The sequence below is a fragment of the Phasianus colchicus genome, chromosome 1 (genome assembly GCF_987193195.1).
Source record: "Phasianus colchicus chromosome 1, bPhaCol1.hap1.1, whole genome shotgun sequence".
In the NCBI taxonomy this organism is placed as follows: Eukaryota; Metazoa; Chordata; class Aves; order Galliformes; family Phasianidae; genus Phasianus; species Phasianus colchicus.
In genome coordinates, this window is record NC_143436.1 from 168,622,631 (window position 1) to 168,643,776 (window position 21,146).

A 21,146-nucleotide genomic window follows, 5' to 3' on the forward strand; every position below is an offset into this window, starting at 1 on the left:
ATAAAAAAGAGGAGTTTTATGAAATCTATGCTCCAAATTTAGTAATGAATCAACTGTCATAACAGGATTTGACACAAGAGTTTGAATCTTTTGTTACTGTGCTAAGCCAGAGCTTTGTCTACTGTTGTTTCAATACTGCACAGACTCCATGAGTTTTCCCAGCAAGAACATTTATGATCTTAATTATTACAGCAGTATTTTATTCTTCTAAAAGAACTGCCTTAGCTTCCTTAATTACTCAAGTAGTCAAGCTCTCTACTGCTGTCCACTTCACGTGAAGTTACAGGAACATTCTGAAAACAGACCTTGACTGGAACACACAAGAACATATGGGCTGCAGTAAGAGGAATACTGAAGAGCAAGTATTCTTAACTGACAGAGTGCCTTTTGCTATAGGCTAAACAGGTGGGACAACTGCAGTGTACAGCTTTAAGGTATGAGAGCCAGTAACGACACAGCAAGCCAAATTAAAGAAAGCTACCAAGAAAATTAGCTAACACTGAAGCCTTGGAAACCACTTAGTGAAGTGCAACTCAGTGCACAATCATGCACCATTACAAACCACAGAGTAAGAAAAAGCTGGGTTGGAAGGTTTCTCTGGAGTTTCTTTGGTTGCTTGTGGCTTTCTGAAGCAATTCAACAGACAACACAAAGTTCACACGTGCTAGTGCCCCAGCAGACTGCCACAGTGGGAAGGTGCCATCTAAAAGACACATCCTTGGGAATGCTCAAGTGCAAAGAGAAAACGGGTCACAACTTTGTTTGGACCTTGTAGTTTAGGTGAGCAAAGGCCACCCACCAACTGAACAGAACAATTTCCTGAAACCACTGAAAGAGAAAACCGTCAGAAACACTTGAAATCAGTCCCCAAAATGTTACAGCTCCAAGACATGAAGACACAGGAGAAACCATATGGCTCATGAAAAGCAGTTCAGAGGTACAGCAAGCAACTCCTCAGAACACTCCTTACATTAAAGTCATATTTTAAAAATTACTTCACCTATTTGACATTTGCACTCCTGGGTGGAAGCCAAGCCACGAATTCAGCTCTCCAACTGCAGCAGCCTTCAGTATGTGGCACACACTTTCTTAAACCAGTTCAAGCTAAGAGATCGTAACAGTCTGAAAAAAGAAAGTATACACAGCTTTCTCCTGGCTGCCTCACATTCCCTAGGTCTTCCACTGGTGAGTCACCAGTTGAAGAGAAGATGCTCAGCCCATGCAAGCTTTTCAGAAGGACACAAGTGGGATTTGAGCTTCGCAGACAAAACTGAAGTGAAAGATGACAACAAGTACCAAATACACCCATCAAACAGAACATACGTTGGAGTACCACCCCAGGTGACGCTCTGCTCACGTGCCTTGCAAATGGAAATCCAACTCAATTCCAGCTCCAAGTAACCCTGAGACCTCAAAAACCCAACAACATAACTGCAGCATCGGATCGTGCTAATAAGGTCCAATCGCCTGTTTGAAAGCAACAGGCACAGCTTCTGGAGTGCAGGCAGCACTAAAAGACTCTGTCCAAATCAGGAAAAGATATCTTATAAAAAACTAATATCTAAAAGATTAATGCTTCAAAGACTGCAGACTTAATACTACACACAATTCATTTAAACATATAAAAACCCACTGGCTGATTAACAAAGAACTATAGGTAATATTACAATTTTGTTTAGCAGGCACAAATTAGATTTCTTTGGTCTTCACATTCAAGATCTGTATGAGTCTTACATGCTCTGCAAAAGCAGTCATTTTGCCATTACAGAACTTTCAAAAAGTTCAACAGCTGCACAACTTGGGATTACTTTGTTCATCACCTGCTAGAACCGCTGCTTCAGACCGAGTGTTTGGATTGAGGCTGCCTAATTAAGCCACCATTAACAGTTTATTACAGTGCAAAGATGCAGTTACCTTTTGAACACCACACACTCCTGCCTGCATGGACATACAACAGTCACTTGCTTAACTGAATCTAGTTTCCTACCACTTTTACGAGTTAGAGAAGATTGAAGTTTCCACACTTTTGGTAATTCTACAATCAGAAAAGTTATGACGGAGCTTCATTTAATGCCAGAAATCATACCCTGGCCTGAACTCTTTACAGCAAGGTTAAAGCCCTGCTAGAAATGTTTGCAATACATGTTTGCAGAGGTTAAGAATAGCCCAAAGATAAGCACTTGCCTAAACTTGGCAGTAATGAACTGGTACTGTACACAGGCACAAAACATTCTTCTGATGCTCAGACTCATTTGTTCTCGAACACTGACTGTCCTGGCTCCAAAGCCCTGCAAAAGTTTAATGAGGTGACAATCCTCTGTTGTCACAAAGTTCTGAGAGATTCAGGTCACAGAAGAAAAAAAAAACATTTTACACAACAGGAAGGGACTTAAATAACAGGTGGTGGGAGCTGGGATTTCCCCCCCCCCCCCAATCAAGATAAAAAACTAATTTTATTTAAAATGAACATTAGAAAAGAAAGCTCGTACTCGGAGTCAGAAAAGTTGTGTAAATTTGATTCTTGAATTATGGGAAGGATTTAAAGAAAAGCTCAAATTTATCCATTCTTTCCAGGACAGTCATCCCTCACAATTTCTCTCCTGAAGATTTTAGAAGCTAGAACTGTCACAAAGCAAGTCTTAACGCTTACATGTAAGCCTTAAGCCATATTGTATGTGAAGGGGACAGGTTGGTAGGGAAAGGAGAGGCACAGCAATGCACATAGAATTGGCCACAGTGACTGTACTGGCCTGCCTTTCACCAATACATCTGGCATACTGAACCTATCCCCATTACAACCACAGAATTTCCCATTGCATAATCACAGAATCACAAGGTTGGAAGGGACCTACAAGATCATCCAGTCCAACCGTCCTCCCATCACCATTGTTACCACAAGCACTAAACCAAATCTCGCAGCTCCTCATCCAGACGCCTCTTGAACACCACCAGGGATGGCAACTCCGCCACCTCCCTGGGCAGCCATTCCAGTGCCTTACTACTCTCTGGTACAACTTGCGGCCATTTCCTTGGGTTCTGTTTGTTGCCTGAGAGAAGAGGCCGAACTCCTCCTCATCACAGCCTCCCTTCAGGAAGTTGTAGAGTGCAATGAGGTCTCCTCTGAGCCTCCTCTCCTCCAGACTAAACAATCCCAGCTCCCTCAGCTGCTGCTCATAAGACTTGTGCTCCAGACCCCTCACCTTAGGGCTCGCCTGTACTTGTACAGCCTGTCACACATTTCAGCTTAGAAACTCATCTAAAAACATGCACAGACACCCTGGATACAGACACTAACAGTGACTGAAGAAAGAGTGATTGCACCTGCTCCACATTTCATTTACCACCGGGTTGCCTCATGTGGAAAAGCCCATTCAGTTGAAATGTTAGCATATCAAAAAATACTTCAGTTCAGCTTCGTAATCAACTAAACTGGCCTTTTGCTAGAATTGACAGCCAGTTTCTGAAAGCACACACTGCACGATTAGTTGGACAGTCAGCACCAAGCCTAGCCAGATACATTAAAATTCTTACACTTTTTTTTTTTTGAATGAATGTATTTGTAATTCTACATGTAACGTAGAATGTTATTAGGCAGTACCCAGGTTGCCATCAGTTATAAAAGCAAAAATCAGGGACGCTGACATTTTCTGAAAACAAAAATCATCTCAAAAATCACAAGATGTTTCTATATTCAATAAAATAATGCAGTTTCACACCAATATGCAAGTCCATTACATCATCATTACACTGCACAACCATTAAGAAAATGGATCTTCCAGACAAACACTTAGAATATGCAGACCATATACAGGATATATACAGTGGAATGCAAGAGATCAGCATTTCAGAGGCTTCACCTCAAAAACCATCTCATACTCCGCACCCAAAAGAAACTGAAGACTTCTCTAAAACAGCTTCACCTCTGACTTTACTGCACTGCAAAGTTAGTTAGTAAGTGATGGATACCAGCACTATAGTTACTGAAAATAAGATGTCGAATTAATTGTTTTTTTCCTTATTAGCTACCCGATTACTTGATTCTCACTACAATAACTATAATAAGCACTACGATCCTCGCAGATTAACTAATTATTTTTGTGATTTTGTTAGTGTTAAGAAGATAAAAGATAACAAAGTTGGGAAAGCACAGCTGTAAAAGCATGCAAAATACACCGAAACTGAGGAAAGCACCGATCAACACAAAATATTCAAAGTTGTGTTTATAGCATAAAGAAAATCTCAAAGTTTTTTCCCCTTTTCTTATTCTAAAGAATCTCATTTGGATTCTCTCCTCCATGTTTCATGGGATACAAGTTTCATGTTTTCTTCTACATAACTGCTACAATTTGTGTGAATAAGTGTCACCCATTTCCAACTGAAACTGATTCATTTATTAACAGGAGAGGGAAGGATTTGGGCATCAGGTCATTAAGTGTTTCAGAAATATAGGTTAGCCTATCTATAATTAGCATTCCTGATGATTTAAACATGGTCTGATGATTACTAAATTCATCATCTTTAAATAAACACTTCTGACTCAGCATCAGTAGAATAGAGACATTTTCATCAGCTAATTTACTTTAAGACTTTTTGGCAAGCAAGAATAGGAAAGAACCCATAGCTTTTATATAACATCAGTGAAGGCAGGAATAGACATGCAGGTATCTTAACAAGCAGAAGGGAAAATATTATCATGGAATGGAATCCAGAACCATTGCAGACAATTGTTCCCATACTGTGATGTTTTGTATTTTAAAGTAATTAGTAAGCAGACACAACATTGACAAAAAGAAAAGGTCCTCATCTAAATATTCAGGTAAGGGATTTACTTTTTTTTTTTAAATGATGATTAAAATGTTAAGATACCTTAGAAGGCAAGTTGTATCTTGTAGAAAATAACAATATACAACGGAAAATATTTATTTAGGTACTTAGTGGTTGAAGAGGATGAAGCTAATGACTTCTGAACCAAAGATTTAATCCTCTAATGTTCAACTGCTAAGGACAGGCAGGATTCATCTCAGCAATTCAAGTGCTAAGCAAGCCAGGAAACACCACCAAATCAAGACGTGCCATGTACCCAAAGAGAAAAAATGTGCAGAAAGACCAAAGGGATGTGTACCCCTAAGATCCTCAGCAAACCAATACAAGATTGGCCATCAGAATTATTTCAATAGCTCACTACTATCTAGAATCAAGGCCTTCCCAAAGCACTCAAAGATCCTCCCCATATTCCAAAGGCACACAGCTTCACCGGTCATCTGAACCACATCATCACCTTACTCACAATTCACTGTGTCACACAAGGTCAAATGCCAGTCTAAGTACTCAAAATGATTTTTCCAAGATTCATGTAACCCTTCACATTAATTTAATGACAATGCACATCTGCCCCAATAACTACACACTATCTTGTGTATTCCAGCTCTGAAGTCTGTTTTGTCTACAGACTCCTTGGAAACTTGGTTTGTGAAGCACATTCTTTTCAAAAGACTTCTCTGCTGAAATAAACATGTGGGTTTTTCTTTTACTAAAGATAAGGCTGTTGGCTTTCAATTTCCAAAATTCAATTTAATTTTTTTCTTAAATTCAGAAGACGACCCTTCCGTTTTTATATGGCATGCAAACATTCTTCCACCCTAAACATTTTATCTGAAGCCAATTCTTTCCAGATTCAGGATCCCTCTCAGCTTCTATATGTCCCATTGACTTATTTATTCCACGCTGCACATTAAGATATCAGAGACCTTTAACTCTCTTTTCTAGTGCTACATCAGTATGCAGTCACTGGGCTGCATACCATTCCCCAAATAGCATGAGTCATTCAGGACTTTAAGTTTTTCCTCTCACATGAAGCAAACAGTGCTGCTCCCCATTTTTCCCCTACATGAGGGGATCTGAAATAGTTGAGATTTCAAAACAATGTGTTAGCATCCACCTTGAGCTTCTCCAGAGAACTGACCATGTTTTAAAGTAAAGAAGTACTTCTTGAAGGTGACAAGAGTATGGTTAAATACAATAGCAACCTATTTACACAGTACCTGCAACATCTGGAAACAGCCTTGCAGCAAAACATCCAAGGCTCCATGCAGCACAACAGCATCATTTGTTTGCATACTTACTACATGTAGCCTCCCACAAATCTGGGACCTTGACCTTTACCTAAGTAGTCTAAAAAAACATGAGTTTAATAATAACACATAAGTGACAATATGGTACCAAAAATATCTCCTGAGCAGGTCGAACATCCACTTAGGAGAGGAGCAGAAGAGAAACAATGCTGCTGAACACAGTACACCCAGAGTGATACTTTAAATCAAGTTGTGAACACAGATTATTTGGAAGACAAAGTCAGTTGTAAACAATGTCACCTCATACTGCTGACTTCTCAAAAGCCACAGCAGCTGCATATCTTTACATTTAAGCCATTTTCCATTGTTCTATTTGTGTAATATTTATATTACTGCTACCAAGCTTCTTATCCTTCCCCTGCTTTTCATAAGCATAGCCTATTGGAAAGCCACAGTCAGAACCTTCTGAAGTAAATGGTCTCAAACATTCACTTTGAGATGTAATAGGAGAGACTTTTCAAGGAGCCTCAGCATCTCTTCACAGCCCTTTGCTAGGAGCTGCTGAACTTAGCAGCCTGACAGAGGCAAGGCAACCACCACTTCACACCCCACAGTCTGACCCAACAGCGAGGCCAAGGTGGCCCCTGGCGCTTCTTGTCCCCAGTTACTGCATGCACAAATTCCACACTTTGTTCCCCTGAAAGCCAGCTATTCCTTACCCACAAAATCACCCTGGATCTTTCCCTTTCCCATGACACTGTGGTCCTTCCCCTAAGTATCCCATACTGACTTGACTGTAGTCCCAAACATTCTTCCTTGCATCCCACAGCAAGTCCCGTGTGGCCTCACCTGCCCTTCCCAGGCTGCAGGTTGGCCAGGAGAGCCTTGTGGACTCATCAAATCAGGAGGCTGCTGCCCAGGTGCCTGGAATCACAAGCTCCAGGGACAGCCTTGATGGGAACCAGGTCAGGGGGATCCTTCCTTAAATGAGTTTATGGGGGGTGGGATCATTCCTTCCACCACCATTCCTCTGGGTTTGTGCGTGTGCATGCCTGGAGATGAGCCTATTCATCACACAGCCCACCACTCTTAGTGTTCCCAGACTGAACATCCAAAGCTATTCCAAGAGCATTTATCAAACTCCTGAAAGTAACACTTCAAAGTTCAAAGCTAGTGTGTCTGGAAAATCACCATGCTCACCATTTGCCTTATGTTGGGGGCGGGAGGTGAAAAAACCACAAGCACATCTATCGGATTTACTTACTCAAGTTGTTGCTCTTAAGCGTCAGGTGCTTGCCCATGTGTAATCCCAATAAACGTTTTCCAACAGTTATCTGGACACTTAAGCAATACAAAAGCACCACATACCTTGTTAAACATATCACATTATATTTGCTTTATAAACACTCATGACTGTTAACGTTATTGCTAAGCAACTGGACTATGTACCACGCACTAATTGTGCAGTGCTGTATCAGCAAACAAATGGTTTTGAACTGTTCTAACTCACAATTCACAGCAGAATTACATGGAACTAACACTAGGCAGATGTTTGTTTGTTCTTAGACTTCTGAAAAGTTATCTAAATCATCTCACAAAAACTCATTCACTGCTAGCATTTTAAAGGTTGGGAGTAAAGATTTAAAAGGATGGGAGGTTTGAGTTGCATGGGAGATGACAGCTGAAGTTTTAATTATACAGCAGCTACACAAGGTAGAAGAAACAAAATCAAAGGCATTAGCAAAGTAAAATTTTACACCTAGAAAGTGAGGGGTCTCTTGCTTGCTTTTGTAGCTGTTAGAGCAGCTACAAAGGTGCAAATCTCTTCACACACAAAGGAAAGAAAAAAAAATTAATCAGAAAATGGAAAAGGAACACACAAAGAGGAACCACAGCAGCACTTATGTCACAAGTGAAAAACCGTTCCATTACCTCCCACATCTTACTTTCTCCAGAAACCCTAATACTGTCCTTCTCTAGTAATGCAAGGAGGATGGCTCTTCCCTATCCTCTCCATTTCCACATTTCTGTTCTAAAGAGCAGAGATTCATTTTCATTTTTTATTTCTATTACAACTTCAATGTTGACTGACTTACAGACACTGGCAAGACAGCTACTGTTACTGAATTGTACTCCAACATTCCTTCCTTCACTTACATTCAAGAAATTCTAGTAAAATCCACTGAGAACAATGAACAAGCTGGTTTCTCACAGGGCTTACATAGGGAGGAGAGTCAACATCCTAATTTTGGTGAGGGGTGCTGAGTATCCAATGTATCAGACAATATATGTTTTTGTCACTGCAATGGTAAATTGAAACCCCATCAGTCACATCAAAGGAAAGGTCAAATATACACCAGGAGTCAACCCAGGATGTTAAATGTCCTGTATTTCTGTGCACAGGTACCATCACTGATGAATGGTGCAAGCAGCCATTTGCTGGCTGAAGAGCAGCAGGAGGAGCTCATGTGTTTCTGTTACCATCAGGTCAAAACAGTGGGTAATTTTAGAACTACTCCATGAGAGAGGCATTTAAAATAGACAGATGAATGATACTGATCTGGATGAGTGGTGGGTGAGACTGCAAAAATTCTGATTACCAAGCGTCTGGAATTGAATGCTCTACTAGCTGGAGATTAACCCAAATATTAGTTAGGCAAGTTTTTTAAGCATGGAGCTTCAGAAAGTCGACACCACCCACACAACCATATGCTTAGCTTACATCAAATATTTCCAATATAAACTGCCTTTCTTTTGGATTGATCCTTCTCTCATCATTACTGATTTTTCACCTGTAACTAGGATTGGGGAAGCTGTGGCATCACACCACCACTAGCAGCCTACAGCTCAATGCAGACAGAAGCACTGCAAAGAACCACACACAAAGAGATGCAAGAGGATACACAACAGACTTAAGCCACTTTTCTGCAAACACTGGCCGGTTAGAAACTTCACAGAAACAATGCTAAGAGAATGTGGTTTTCATACCTAACGTGAGAGAGGAAGTTCTAGTTCATTGGTAAAGTCAACACTGCAACAGCAGAGCTAGAAGGAGGAAAATGGCAAAGAACTGTCATAGCCACCAAGTGGAAGTGGGTAGCCAAACAGAATATTCCTACACTTTTTAAAAAGGGAAGAGAAAGGCTTTTCAAGTTTCAAAAGGTATAGGTTAATGGCAAGAACTGGAACTAGACAAAGGCTCAGAAGAGACAACTGCCTACTATGCCACCCCTAGAACGTCTACTCAACATACAGTACATTAGTTAAAGAAGAATTTCCCAGTACAGTGAATTGATCACTCAGTGTTTCAACAGAGGTACTAAACACACATATACAGTATATATTATAACAGCACCTGGAGTCACAGGGGACTTAAGCCTGTTTAACAGTGCACACATCAATTCTGTATTTGCATGCGAAAACGTGAAGTATGAAGATATCTCTGAACTTTCCCGGGGATCACAAGGAATACAGAAGGAAGTGCTACAAGACCCTTTTCAATGCATATGTATGTTTACTTAGATCACAAGAGGCTTTGAAATCATCACAAATACATTCTTTTTCAATATAACAGTAAGAAAAGAGGAAAACAAAGGCCCTGCCATCAGTGTCAGCAGAGAACAGCTCACATACTGATGGTTCAAGGGTAATTTTAATATTTGAAAGCGAGCGTGTTTGATTTGTACAGGTTCAATTCTGTTGCCAAAATAGTAATGCACTTGGTTCTACTCGGCAAATTTTGGCACATGCAGTTAGGAAGGAACTTGGATATCCCAGAAAAACGTGAAGGTGTGATAAGAAGCCTCTCAAGAAGATGCCTCAAGATTTACAAAGCGGTTATACGTGGCCTAAAATTCTCAGAATGAAGCATTATAAAAGGAAGTAAGCAAATGTCACCGAAGTTAATGTTGTTCATCAGAGAAACATGAACTTAAAAATCCCTAATCCAACTTCTCATTTCATCAGTCATCTCACAAAAGAAACAACTAATGCAACAAGAGCAAGCATCCCATATACTTGGGGCAACATCCTTTTAATTGTTCTGCATGTAGCTTCTCCTTTCACATAAAAATCACAAGCATGGTAATTAGTCCAAATTATACATATATAAAATGCAACAACAAAGTCTTTATGGCCCAAAGATCATTTCCTAGTTTCGCTTATACTTTCAGTTTTAATTTAAAAGACAATGAATGAGTCAACTTCAGTGAACCGTAGTTCATTTATCTTAGCAGCTACTTTAGTAAGAACAACTTTCATTTGGCTTCTACAACATCAAAATAAGCTCTAGTCAAAGCTTCAGTAAAGAAGCAAGAACTCCAATCTTAGACCTGTGTTAGTGCAATTAAGAAGACACAATTAGGCAGAATAAGACACACATGTAAAAGCAGAAAGCATGTACTTCTGCATGTTACCCACTATCTGCAAGCAATAAGCTTCCCCATCTCCTCCAGGCCTCCTGGAATGAATAATGGCCCTGCATACACAAAATTCATGGCCAGGGAGGGGAGGGTGAAGCTGGTGTGCTTGTGTTTACAGTATCAAGCCCTGAGTGATCTTTAAGAAGATCTCTCACGGAAAGCCTCTCCTAGAAACTTGTGTCTTGCTTGTCCTTACACATGCTCTAACCACACCATCTCTACTCTGACACGTTGAAACAAAAACCTTAATATGAAACAGAAGCTGAAACACACCACAAGAAGACAGAAGAGGCCTGGGATCTCCAGCTGAGATGCCAGAACAGCCATGGCAGAAGGAATGATCAGCAAAGCATCTAGGTGAAGGAGCTGACCAAATGTGTCAGGCCAACAGGTACCTGAGAACTTGGGTGCAAAATACAACAGCCAGTCCAAGGAAGTGGTGGAGTCACTGTCCCTGGAGGTTTTCAAGAAAAGAGTGGTATGTGGCACTGAGGGACACGGGTTAGTGGGCATGGTGGGGACAGGTCAACAGTTGGACTTGGTAATCTTAGAGGTCTGCTCCAACTTTAACAACTCCTACAATTCTATGTCTACCAAGCCACACCAACGCACCTTTTGAGAGCACATCAGTTCATAAAGTAAAAACTGAGGCCCATGAGATCCCATGGGTTGGTTGCAGTGTTAGAGAGAACCTACTAGTCCACAAAGACCAAAGGTGAGGGTGAGAAGGGAGCAGCCATCACCCAGAGCCAGGCTGTGCTGCAGGAATGGTCCTTGGCTGAGCCCCGCAGGGAGCAAGAGGTTTAGCTGCTCTGCTGGCCCTGCCATGAACAGGAAATTAAAGTGGTATTAACGAATCCTCTTGAGTTCTTAGAGGAAGGAAAGATCCTTTATGAAAGTCTTTATATAGGTAGCTTCAGGATTCAAAAGCATCTCCTCAAAATAGAAACCCTGAGTTGATACTCTTGTAAATATAATATACAAGTAGAAGAGCCACTTCAGCATTCAAACCCACTTCTAACGCAGAAGGATTTCAATACTTTCATTCCCCCACCTCCCCCCCAGAGGGACCTTCAACCTTACAGACTGCTGCGGCTGCGACTGAGAAATACCCACTCTGCTGCATTTGAAGTTTATAAACTGCTAAAGAAACAAGCTCCAGGCCACACATAATTCATTTTGTTACCATTTCTAGCAGGCATCATTCCACCTTCCTCAAGTCTGAACACTCCATTTCATTTCCACTGAGCTGGCTTAGGTATGAGATACTCAGCCATAGGAGTGGCAAGGCCAACACTTGATAAATAAATACTGAGCTGCTTTGTAACCTTCTCTAAAAAACCCTACAAATGTATGAATACTCACTACGAACCACGCTTGCACACTTCTGCATATACATTAACAAGTGTTTTGTCTTTAAAATTAGTGGAATTTCTGCTTTTCCTCATTGCAATAGTTACGATGAGCAAGCAGATTCAGCACAGAACTGCAAACTACCAACCACCACTAGCAGATCAAAAAGCCATACTGCTTACATAAGCCATCTCTTTTCCTTAAAATGCAAATCAGAGGCTACCAAAATTATGTTAATACTTTATTTAAAAATGAAAGAATTAAATGACTTAATGCCTGTTAATCAGTCTGTGCTCAGCATTTAAACCTTGACAGGGCAAGAGCATTCAGGTCAAGTCAAAAAAGCAGCACATAGGAGTGACAGATGGCACAAAGAAGCTTCCTACAGCCATATCTAATGACAAAGGAGTGCCACCGTTGCAGCGACAGCACAGCTCCTTGCAGGGACAGAGCCATTAAACATTACTGCAGATTCATTAAGAAGCAGACAGATGTAGCACAGTAATGGTGCAGGAGGCCAGAAATAAGTTACTTTAAAGGTTCTATTTATCAATTTGTCCTGGTTTTGGTGGAGTTTAAAGTCAGAAAGAAGAAACACGAGTTGAATCTTCAAAGCTGCCCATAAAACAGTCTGCACCAGCACTACATAAGCACACAAGATATACCTGATACTTTAATATGCTCTTATAGGAGTTTGAAGTTGCTATCTAGTCACATTCTTAACTTTTGAGCAATCAGAAGTATACACAGAGGAAAGATTCTGAAGCTGCAGGAAGCAATCATATCTCACAATGCCCTCACTTTAAAAACAGTCATCCACACCCTTGGCTTGCCTTACCTATAAACTGAGGTGCAACTTCAGCAGGAATCCTCACAGCAGAATTATCTCAGTCTGCTTTCTGCAAGTAATCATGTTAGTCGACTTAGCATGGCCTTTTGTTGCATTTAGCTTTTGTTTAAATGGTCATCACAAGCATCAGCATCTAGTGCAATGCCACAGCAGCTCTTTAGAACATCTTAAATTGATGACACCACTTCTGCCCTTCAGTATAAATCCTACACACTGTACTGGCTCACTGTCAGAACTCTGCAGGGTAAAAACATAATATACTACCCAGTGTTACTCAACTGGGGATCCTTTCAGAACCTCACTGACACATGGGCTACAAAGATACCATCCTGCTCTGCAGACAAGAGTATAAAATGTTATGTAGAAGACTACAATAACATGCAGTTAGTTCTTTTACTTGCATGAATATCTGAAATTAGCCAAAGCTGCACAGCAGAGGAAAAATATATATATATATTAGCTTTTAAATGCTTATCTAAAAGGTTTTTTACTGCCTTAAAGGAGCAAGAAAGAACACTACAAACCTAGTCAAATAAATAAGGTCGGTGTGATGAACAGCAAAGCTAGGCAACAAGGGGAGGCAGCCTATTTTAAGCAGGTCTTCATTAGCAAAGCTTCACAACACTCACAAGTACTAATTATTCCTTCTTAAAAATCTCAGTTATTGGAGATAATAGGAAAATCCCCAATCTTCAAAGACTATTCTTAGTCATGTTAAAAAGAAAAATCTATCATATTTTACTCTGTATTTTAAATGTCTACTGTCACCTTAATATGATTTTTGTTTTCAAGAAGCGCTTGTACAACAGTCTGTTGTGCTGTCTGACCTAAACCAGAGCTTCAAGGGAACAATTTTCAACTTCAGGTATAAGGAAAGATGAGTTTGTTCAGGAAGCAGGTAAATTCTTGCCTTATACACCAAGCTATTCAAATTTGTACTGAAATACCACCCATGGGCTCATTTAATAAGCAAAACCTCATTCTTTTTGGCATCATGTAATAAAGGGGGGGAAAAAAAATGACATGCCTTAGTCACTTTATACAGACTGAATTTAACTGTAGATTTTTGGGGAGAGATGGAAACAGCATTCACAGTACATTATAGTCACTGTAATTCTAGAAGAGAAGTTAAATTCTTGTATAGTGAGGGGTTTTGTTTTGTTCTGAGCATCAGCATTAGTGTATTTCATAAATAATGTCATTAAATAAAATTCCATATAATCAAAGATTTAACCAACCTGTTCGGACTCACTGAAAAGCAGGGAGAGTTTGCTAGGTAAACCATCTCTTCATCATGACAAAAATTGAAGAGCAAACAGAAGAAGGAAGACAAGCAAAAGAAATAAGGGGCTCAGGCAGTATTGTTGTATTTGCTGTTAGCTTTGGACAAGAAAGCACCTCGCCCTGCAGAAAGCCAGTCAGTACACTGACTACTCCAGTGCCATCAGCTCTAAGTTTTTCCCAAGGTGTGTCCTGAGGATAGCTGAGTATCACATGCCCATCAAACTGGTGAGACTGAACACTGAGCACAGGCCTTACATGCACGTGGTTCTCAAGCATCCCCAACTTAAACTACACTCTGTGCAAAGAAACAAATATAAACAGCTCAAGTCACAACATCTTGCATACACTTCAGTATTTCCATAAAGGCAGACAGGAAAAATTCTCTCTAAAGTACACCAAATCACAGAGAAAGTCTGACTTTGAAACAGCAGGAGTTCCAAGGAGGCAGGGGGGAGGGGGAAGGCAGGGAACAGATGGTAGTTCAGGGGAATAAAGTGTGGCAACATAAAACCATTCATTTGCTTAAGTGTACAGGCAAGTGAAGATCCTGGATTTATCTCTGATCCATATATGGTATACAAGGCCTTAGAAAAATGTTTCATTTCCAGTAAAGTCAGAAGGAATAACAGGAGCATAGCCCTTTTTAGCACTGTCACATTGCCTCCAAGTTTAGAATTTTTTAAAAAGCGTCTTAAGGAGACAAAGTTGATGCTAAGCAGCCATGTGAGTCCAACAATAAGCAGGAATTGGGGTGCTAGGATTACCTGGGAAGGGAAGCAGAATGCCCTGCAGCCAAAGCACTCCACACTGGAAGCACTGGTTTGACTGCTAGCCACAGGGAAATGCTCAAGTCTTCTAAGTTGGGTGCTCTCCAAAAATACAAAGGAAAGGATACCAGGAAAAAAGTTCCCTTGATTTTTCTTATGCATTTATTCTCAGAAAAAAAAAAAAGTGGTATTCCTGTTCATCATCCCCATTCAAATTTAATATGAAGTGAAACAACCATTTTGAACTGGTTAAGGGAAGTATGAGACCTGACCAGCATCCTCTTATTAAAGGAGGATAGATGGGAAAAGTCTGCAACCGCAAGTATGGGGAAAAAAAAAAATAATCATAGAATCATAGAATGGCCTGGGTTGAAAAGGACCACAATGATCATCCAGTTCCAACCCCCTGCTATGTGCAGGGTCACCAACCAGCAGACCAGGCTGCCCAGAGCCACATCCAGCCTGGCCTTGAATGCCTGCAGGGATGGGGCATCCACAGCCTCCTTGGGCAACCTGTTCCAGTGTGTCACCACCCTCTGTGGAAAAACTTCCTCTTAAAAATAATTGAAAGTAATTAGATAAAATTTAGCATTAATACAGGGAAACAGATACTTAAAAAATATTACCAATATTAGTATAAAATAAACAAATTTCAATATAGAAAACTCTTGCTGGAATGCTCCTCATCAACAAGAAAGCGCTATTGCTCCCCAAAATCCTCAAGGAAAACTGTCAGCATACTTTATCAAGCACCAAAGAACCTAACCACCTGGCCATCAGGCTTACAGCAATACAGGATAGGAATCAGATGAGAAGAACAGCCAGAACTCCCCAGTTTGATAGTAATTTCTGTAAAATCTGATATTCAGTCTTTCCAATCTTTCCGCAGCCCCACCTAAAAGAGGGGAAACAAGTATAGTTTACTTTGTATTAAAAAACCTTTCCAACAAAAAACCCCAAAATATTTGCAAAATTCAACTACCTAGAGAGTTAATTTTAATCAGAGTAACATCTCAAAAATATGCAGAAGCTGCATAAAATTCCAACATATTTTTAACTGTATTAAAGCAACAGAACAGAGAAAGTACCACACCATCCATATGCCTCTGTAGTCACAAACTCTTATAACATTAGAATAAATAAAACCATTTCTCCCCATAAAGGTGATACCTGTCTGTATAAGACAGATTTCTTCATTTACTGTTCTGTGACAGAAGCCCCAAACCCACATATTTTCCTGGCATCCACTCAATACATAGAAAAAGCAAAAACATCCATTTCTGCTGGTGAGAAGAGGCAAACCAACCACTTGTGAGAGTAGACCACAGGAATGAAATAACAGGAGAGTTTGTTAGAACAGTAATGTCATACTCTTCAAAAAAAAAAAAAGTGCTGGGAGGGATCAAGGAAATCTCACTGTCATTAAAAAAAGAAAAACAAACCAAACCTATTAAGGCCTTCAAAGCCATGTTTCCAAGAGTTGGTTTGTAATTACTTGCATGCCATTTTGACAATGCAATTTCTTAAGCAGCAAAGCCTGACAGTTCCTGAACCAACCCATCAACTCACCTCACACTGTTGATATCAACCTGTATCATTTATGGGCCTCGGCCTAGGAGCTGTGCTGCTTCCAGTTCTTCAGAAAGTCCATGTAACAAACAAACCTGGGACAGTTCAGCTGTTTGTTAGCACCGTTGTTCAGATAATGCCTTTTCCAATTTTCAATGAAAAACACTTTTCTCAGCTAACCCTCAAATCACATTCGTTCTTTCAGGGATCATCAACAAGCAAACCAAGGTATCTGCTTTTCTCAATAGGCAAAAAAGAAGCTGGTTAAAAAAAAAAAAACAAACACATTTTCATCATTTCTACTTGACCAAATCCCAGTGCTCTGCAGACAGGGCTGGAGAGATGAAAGTGAGAATCTAATCCAGTTCACAGTACGCTACTGCTGACAGAGCCGGTCTGCTGGTGGCTTTGTTATCCATCTCCCTCACTGCAAAGCAAGGAAAAACACCCCAGAATCCACGCTGTTTATTCTGATTTCGTTTATGGAAGGAATAATGCTTTTGGTCCTTCCTTTGAAAAAGATACCTTGAATTGGCAACTCATTACACACACACACACACACACGTTTAGCTCTGGCAGTATTAGCAAGTTTTTTCCTGAAATTTCTCAATCTTTACAGAAGGTTCCACTGCTTTCAAAGCATCCCATAACAGAGTTGCAGCACAGAGTCACAAAGGGTGGAGATGGGAGGCAGGAAGAAGAAAGCAAATCTTTCATGTTAAACACGATAGCTTTTCTGAAACAGAAAAAAAAATGAGATGTCAACAGCCAGGATTTTATTCACTGGATATAAAACAGTGAGGAGCTGGCATCTGGTAGAGAAGATGTAAAAGATTACACAAAATGAGCCAGGAAGCTCTAATGCTCAAGGAATCTTAAAGGCAGCAGAAAGAGGAAAAACAGAAATACTGCAAGCCCATCTTCTGAGATTCCATTAGTAGCTGGGATTAAAAAAACCTCTAAAACCATACACTCTAAAACCACACCATGCTTTTCCATGTTTCCTGACATTCTGGGGCAAATCAGAAAAGCGTCACTCAATACTCATACAATTACTCTAGGTACAATATAAACAAGAAGAAAATGGTTTTAGACATCTTTATTATTTAATAAACACAAAAGCAGGAGTTATCACTCTGAACAACTTATTAAGAACCCAAGATGCCAGCTGCAAAGCCCAGAGCACAACAGCGGTACGCTAACAATGCTGATACACAAGTAGGATTAAAATGCTGACTTAATAGAAACAACAGATTTTGGAGAGTTTTCTGTGTGTGTGGTTTTTAGTTGGGTTCTTTGGTGGTTGTTTTTTTGTTTTGTTTTGCTTTCTTGTTCTTTAATTGTTACTATGGAGGGGAGGGGGATGAGTGAAGTCATTTCATGTTTCCCTAGAGACAGGGATTGAGACAATAATATTAGTAAGCTCTCAGTACCTCTGTCATTGTACTAGAAGTATTTAGTTTTACAAGTTAATTTGTGTTACACTTCACGACAAAACGACCAAGAACTGCAGCTGAGGAGATGCACCTTTTGTGGAAGGTACAAACCATATCAAACCTTAAGCAGACTAGAAGCCAGAAACGCACAGGTATTTTCAACTAAGATAAGTGCTGGCACAGATCTCAAGCCACAGATGTTAGCATTTATTTCTAAGACTCACAGATCTTCAGCTTATAACCTCCACATTACTCCTGTTAAGCACGCAATTTATGCCCAAAGATCTGTACCTATGACAACTACTCCATTTTGAAGTCACCATATGCATACACACACACTTCCACTTTTTTTTTTTTTAAGAAACATTTGTCACATTAAAACATTAAAAGTTCCTTTAAAGTTCCTTTAAACTTCAAAGTGCACAAGTGTTACTGCAGTTGCATAGTTTAACACATGCATCAGACTGTTTCCTAAAAATATCAGGTCATAAATTTAGCATTTCACTTGATAACCACAGAAGAAGCAAGACAAAGTAGTCTGATACTCATGGAAAAAGAAATAAAGATATTAAAGGCATCCAACAGACAGCCAAATTTCAGAAAGTCCAGTGAAAATGGCTCACTACATAAGAATGTATTTAAACAGCACCATCTGAACAATTATTTTTAGAATGTACTAAGGCTGTGATGCATTCCAGCATAATAAGAAGTCACAACTGCCATGAAGCAGTAGCCTCAGGGCTACGTTAAGACCACTCAACAATGTAAGCACTCTGGTGCATTTAATGAAAGATCGAGGCAGTAGTTAAAAACAGTGTTAGCACAGTAACTGATGGAAGAAATTAATCGGATTCGAGCACAAGTGTCTGCTTTACTCCAAATGCCAGAAGCAGAAAACAGAAAAATAGAAGGGCTTTTTACCTGCCGGAGGGTCCAGTTCACCCTCCTGCCAGCCCTTCTTCGACTCCAGAGTCAGAACAAAGCTTTCCTCTTTCCTAGTTAGAATGTTAAAGTGTCCTATTGTTCAAAATTAATTTCCTACAGTGAAAAGAACAAGAGTAGACAGACACGAATGTGTCGTACACTACTGCCAAACATAAGGTTTTTATTTGAGATCTCGCAAGACATTCAAGTTTGACTACAGAATCCCTGAGGGAAAAAAATTAAAGCATTCTGCTTTCTAACAACTTTTCCATCTTGAAGAGAAATCTATGTTTTTCCACTTCCAGCACTTCCAATATACCTTTTTTCTACAAAAGTAACATGAAACCTCAAAAGACCCAATACTTTTTATATAGCCGTGGACATTTGTCTTTTTATTTTAATAAAACTGAAGAGGTAGAAGCCTAATTAAATACCATTTCCATAAGAATCCTCATCAATATGCTTTGCAATCATTTAAATAGACTATGAGTAGAAAAAGCTTTACAAATATATCCATCTGAACCACAGCAGAACCCAGTTTCACAGATTCACATGGCATCTCCTATACAGAAATTAGCAAGATCTCATCACGTTATGAGACCTGCAAACTCCTCAAGTTGGATTTACCGATTTGATCTTCATCAGATAGCAAGATGCCAGGTTTAGGTTTTTATAAAACATCTTTACGACATCGTATCAAAAGGACCATGGGAAGCCAAACACATGCCCTAAAGAATCACGCGTTAGAAGTAACGTTCTGCCTACGCTTCCATTGCTAGGGTGGCTCTGTATGATGGAAAAAGGAGTCATTTCTTTCCCAATCCCATTTTTGTCAGGAGATCCTGCTTAAGGAAGGCCAAGATCCAAACCCAGTCATCTTCCAGCAACATAAATGGCTCTCATAATCTTCTGCCGAAGGCTTGTGAAGCAGTATAAAGGTTACAAGGTGTCCTGAAGCAAGTTGGAGGGAATGAAGAAGGAAAGAATAGTCATAAGATGCACCAAAGTAATAATGCATGTAACATAGTTCCAAATGACTTCACTCAGCATGAAAGAGGACCTGAAAAACTCCTTAAATTTCATTGCTAGTTTTCAGGAGACATCATTTGCTAAAAATCAAAAATTTAAAATAAACTTCCTGTGTCAGCAATGGCATGGCTGGAGAAAGAAAAATCTGACTTCGGGCTACTGATGTTTTCAAGGAAGAGGCTGTTGCTCTGCAGAGCATGAAGCAAGGAAGGCAGAGTTTTCCCAAAGCTGATTTTACTGATATCCCTTATCTGGGCCTCAGGAATTGTCGATTGAGTCAGTTAGCAGCACATCCCCTTCCTTACTCAGAGCATCCCAGTCTGTTTCCTTCACAGAGACAAAGAAACAGCACTTGGACCCAACAGCCACAGACTCCTCTAAAGGAAGAGCATATTTACACATTCAAAAATGGGGAACATTGTCACCACTGGGAATCAAGCAGGATTTCAAATCCTTTTGGTGACCTCCACCCCACTGTGTATCCAAAGCTAACGCTGGTGTAAAGAGACAGGGAGGAGATGAAAGTTATGTGGCATGGGGTCATATACAATCACTGGCCTTATTTATGCCCTCGCCACCAATTTCTGCGACTTTGTCTCCTGTATAGAAAAGGGCCAGAAGAAGATCATTATCAGAGCCTTAAAGAACTCCTGTACAAATACAACCCCATGAACAGGAAAATTATTCAGAGGTGTAAAAACATTCTTTCCAAGTACCCAGGGAATTTTTTTTTCTCCTCTCTCTCTCCCACATCTTTTCTTTAAACTCCTCACTCTCTCTCCTCTCAGCAGCCTAGAGAAGTAGAAGACAACATCAACAAAAAAGCATAAAGAAACAGTATAAAGTTCATCCTCCACACCTGAATGGATGGCAGTTTAAAGGGGCCCTACCTACCTGCAACCCTGTTGTTTGCTTCAAGAACTCTGTTTGACCAAGGAAAAAGAGACGAGCAAATCCTGGAAGCAGATCCTTCCCCAAAGGAAGTTTCTTTCTGAGTCTGCAACCTGGAGCTTTTGCTTGAAACTCAGTCCTCTGAGTGGTTTCTTTCTTCAAACTTTCACACTGGTTCTTTACTTTTGTGGGCAGCTGGAAAAAGAATGAAGCCGTAGGCTGAGGCAGGGACTCCATACTTCCAGGATAGGGAGGCAGAAAGACTGGAGGGGAAGGAAAAGTGCTAGTTGGTAACTTCTTGAATAATGACCTGCATTCCCTCATTCTTGGCCACACAGAGACATACACAGAGTCACTGCAATAGGGAAGGATGACAAGAGATGAGGACTAGACATGCAATTTTTTCATGCTCTGATGCCAAAAAAAAACCCACCCCAAAGCTTAACTATGAACTTTCAAGACTGTTAAGACATCTACCGATAGATGAGATCAATAAGATTTTTTTGTCCAGAAAGTTCTCTCCTTTGTTACGAAAAGACGTAAGGTGGGCA

At 40.1% G+C, this 21,146-nt stretch overlaps 1 protein-coding gene across 7 annotated transcripts in view; it reads right to left on the bottom strand.

The window, feature by feature from the left end:
* TSC22D1 (TSC22 domain family member 1) overlaps nucleotides 1–21,146 on the bottom strand; it is a 119,504-nt gene that overhangs the window by 63,698 nt on the left and 34,660 nt on the right. The window contains exons 2-3 of one of the 7 annotated variants that reach the window (XR_016461725.1): nucleotides 20,599–20,858; nucleotides 13,178–19,626 (exon numbers count right to left, since the gene is read on the bottom strand). The exons of 4 other annotated variants lie outside the window; for them this stretch is intronic. Coding sequence is in view for 2 of the 3 variants with exons in the window: in XM_090131533.1 (XP_089987659.1) it covers nucleotides 20,762–20,858 (97 nt within the window). In the remaining variant the exon portion in view is untranslated. Of the gene's footprint in view, nucleotides 1–13,175; nucleotides 20,859–21,146 lie in introns of those variants that run through there. 2 more of the 7 variants (XM_090131543.1, XM_090131533.1) reach the window with 2 other exon arrangements.